Below are 1,183 nucleotides of genomic sequence, written 5' to 3' on the forward strand. Positions count from 1 at the left end.
GCTTGAGTTCTCATAGAGTTGTGGAAGAGTGGCTATGTGCTTCAGGAAAGAGCAGTGGAACAAAATTACTGCGGCTCTCAACTCCAGTAGTGCCGCATCAGCAGCTCCAGCGGCTCTTGCCCTTGCTGCTGCTGTATTTGCCTCTGTTTTCCTCTGACCATCTTCTGAACTGGCGAGGCGGAGCTGTAAGTTCTGCGGAGCTTGTTCTGAACTGGCGGAGCGGAGTTGCAGCGTACGCACGGCTGCCACTTCGACTTCCCAGCAGCAATCAAAGACGAGTCCCAAATATCTGAGCTGTGTGCGGCTTAGGTGGGCTAGTTCCTTTTCTTCAGACTCTTGTTTTGATAGCAACGTTTTAGTCTGCAAATGCTGCCCGTTTAGCCAAGCGATTGTGCATACGTGACTGCCGTTTCACCGGCCTTTTGCCGGCTGAGCATGAACACAAGGAATCGGAAGTTTCCGACTTCGGTGACTGGATCCTTTTGCTTCCTTGCTACTTGTACAATCAACCTACAATATTCAGTAGGGGCATATAAGAAGAAAGTAGGAAGCGTCGCACTGTTGTCTGAATGATTACCTAGCAATTGTGTGTCAAATTTGACATTTTTTGCTTTTGAGTGGAATAGTTTCAAGTAGGCTTGCTGTTGCTGCATAGACAGAGTTATGCAGATGTAGTGGCCCACAGCGTCGGTTACTTCAGTGAAAAGGTGGGAGCGTTTGAAACAGCAAACCGAGCAGTTTTAGATCAGCTGATGCTGGTTCTTTCCTATGCTCGAAGATGCATATTTTTGCGCGAGGCAATGCAAGAAACGGAGCAAGACAGTGATGAGAAGTGCGTCGCGTAGTAGATGAAGGTGGGGTTGCCGTAACTCATTACGATTCTCCGCAAACGAGCTTATAAATAGCCAGCTAGTGCTAAGTAACCGGAGACGGACACCTCAAGTGCCGGTGGCGACACTCCTGGGCTTGTTTGTAGATGTCATGATGAACTCCCGCAAGGAGCTTGGTCCCAGAGCAAGCCCCTACTGCCCACGTTGGGAGATACCTACTACTATTGCCAGGTGGTTAGTCAACGACTACTCGAGGAAAATGCGCCCGATGGTGGACCACGGCCGTCGAGGTTTCGATGCCACTTCATTGAATGCCGCTGAACTCAGAGACATCCATTACATATAAAGGCCAG

The 1,183-nt window shown here is 49.5% G+C and overlaps 1 protein-coding gene across 1 annotated transcript in view; it reads left to right on the forward strand.

Annotated features, from left to right (window-relative positions):
• The window catches only part of EMH_0014380 (SAG family member), a gene marked incomplete at both ends in the record, with an annotated part of 1,251 nt that extends 1,094 nt beyond the window's left edge, over positions 1 to 157 (forward strand). The window contains one exon of the mRNA XM_013500098.1: positions 46 to 157. Coding sequence (XP_013355552.1) covers positions 46 to 157 — 112 coding nt within the window. The remainder of the gene's footprint in view (positions 1 to 45) is intronic.
• Positions 158 to 1,183: the final 1,026 nt, after the last annotated feature.

Source organism: Eimeria mitis, genomic scaffold, assembly GCF_000499745.2.
Source record: "Eimeria mitis Houghton genomic scaffold, Emh_scaff500, whole genome shotgun sequence".
In the NCBI taxonomy this organism is placed as follows: Eukaryota; Apicomplexa; class Conoidasida; order Eucoccidiorida; family Eimeriidae; genus Eimeria; species Eimeria mitis.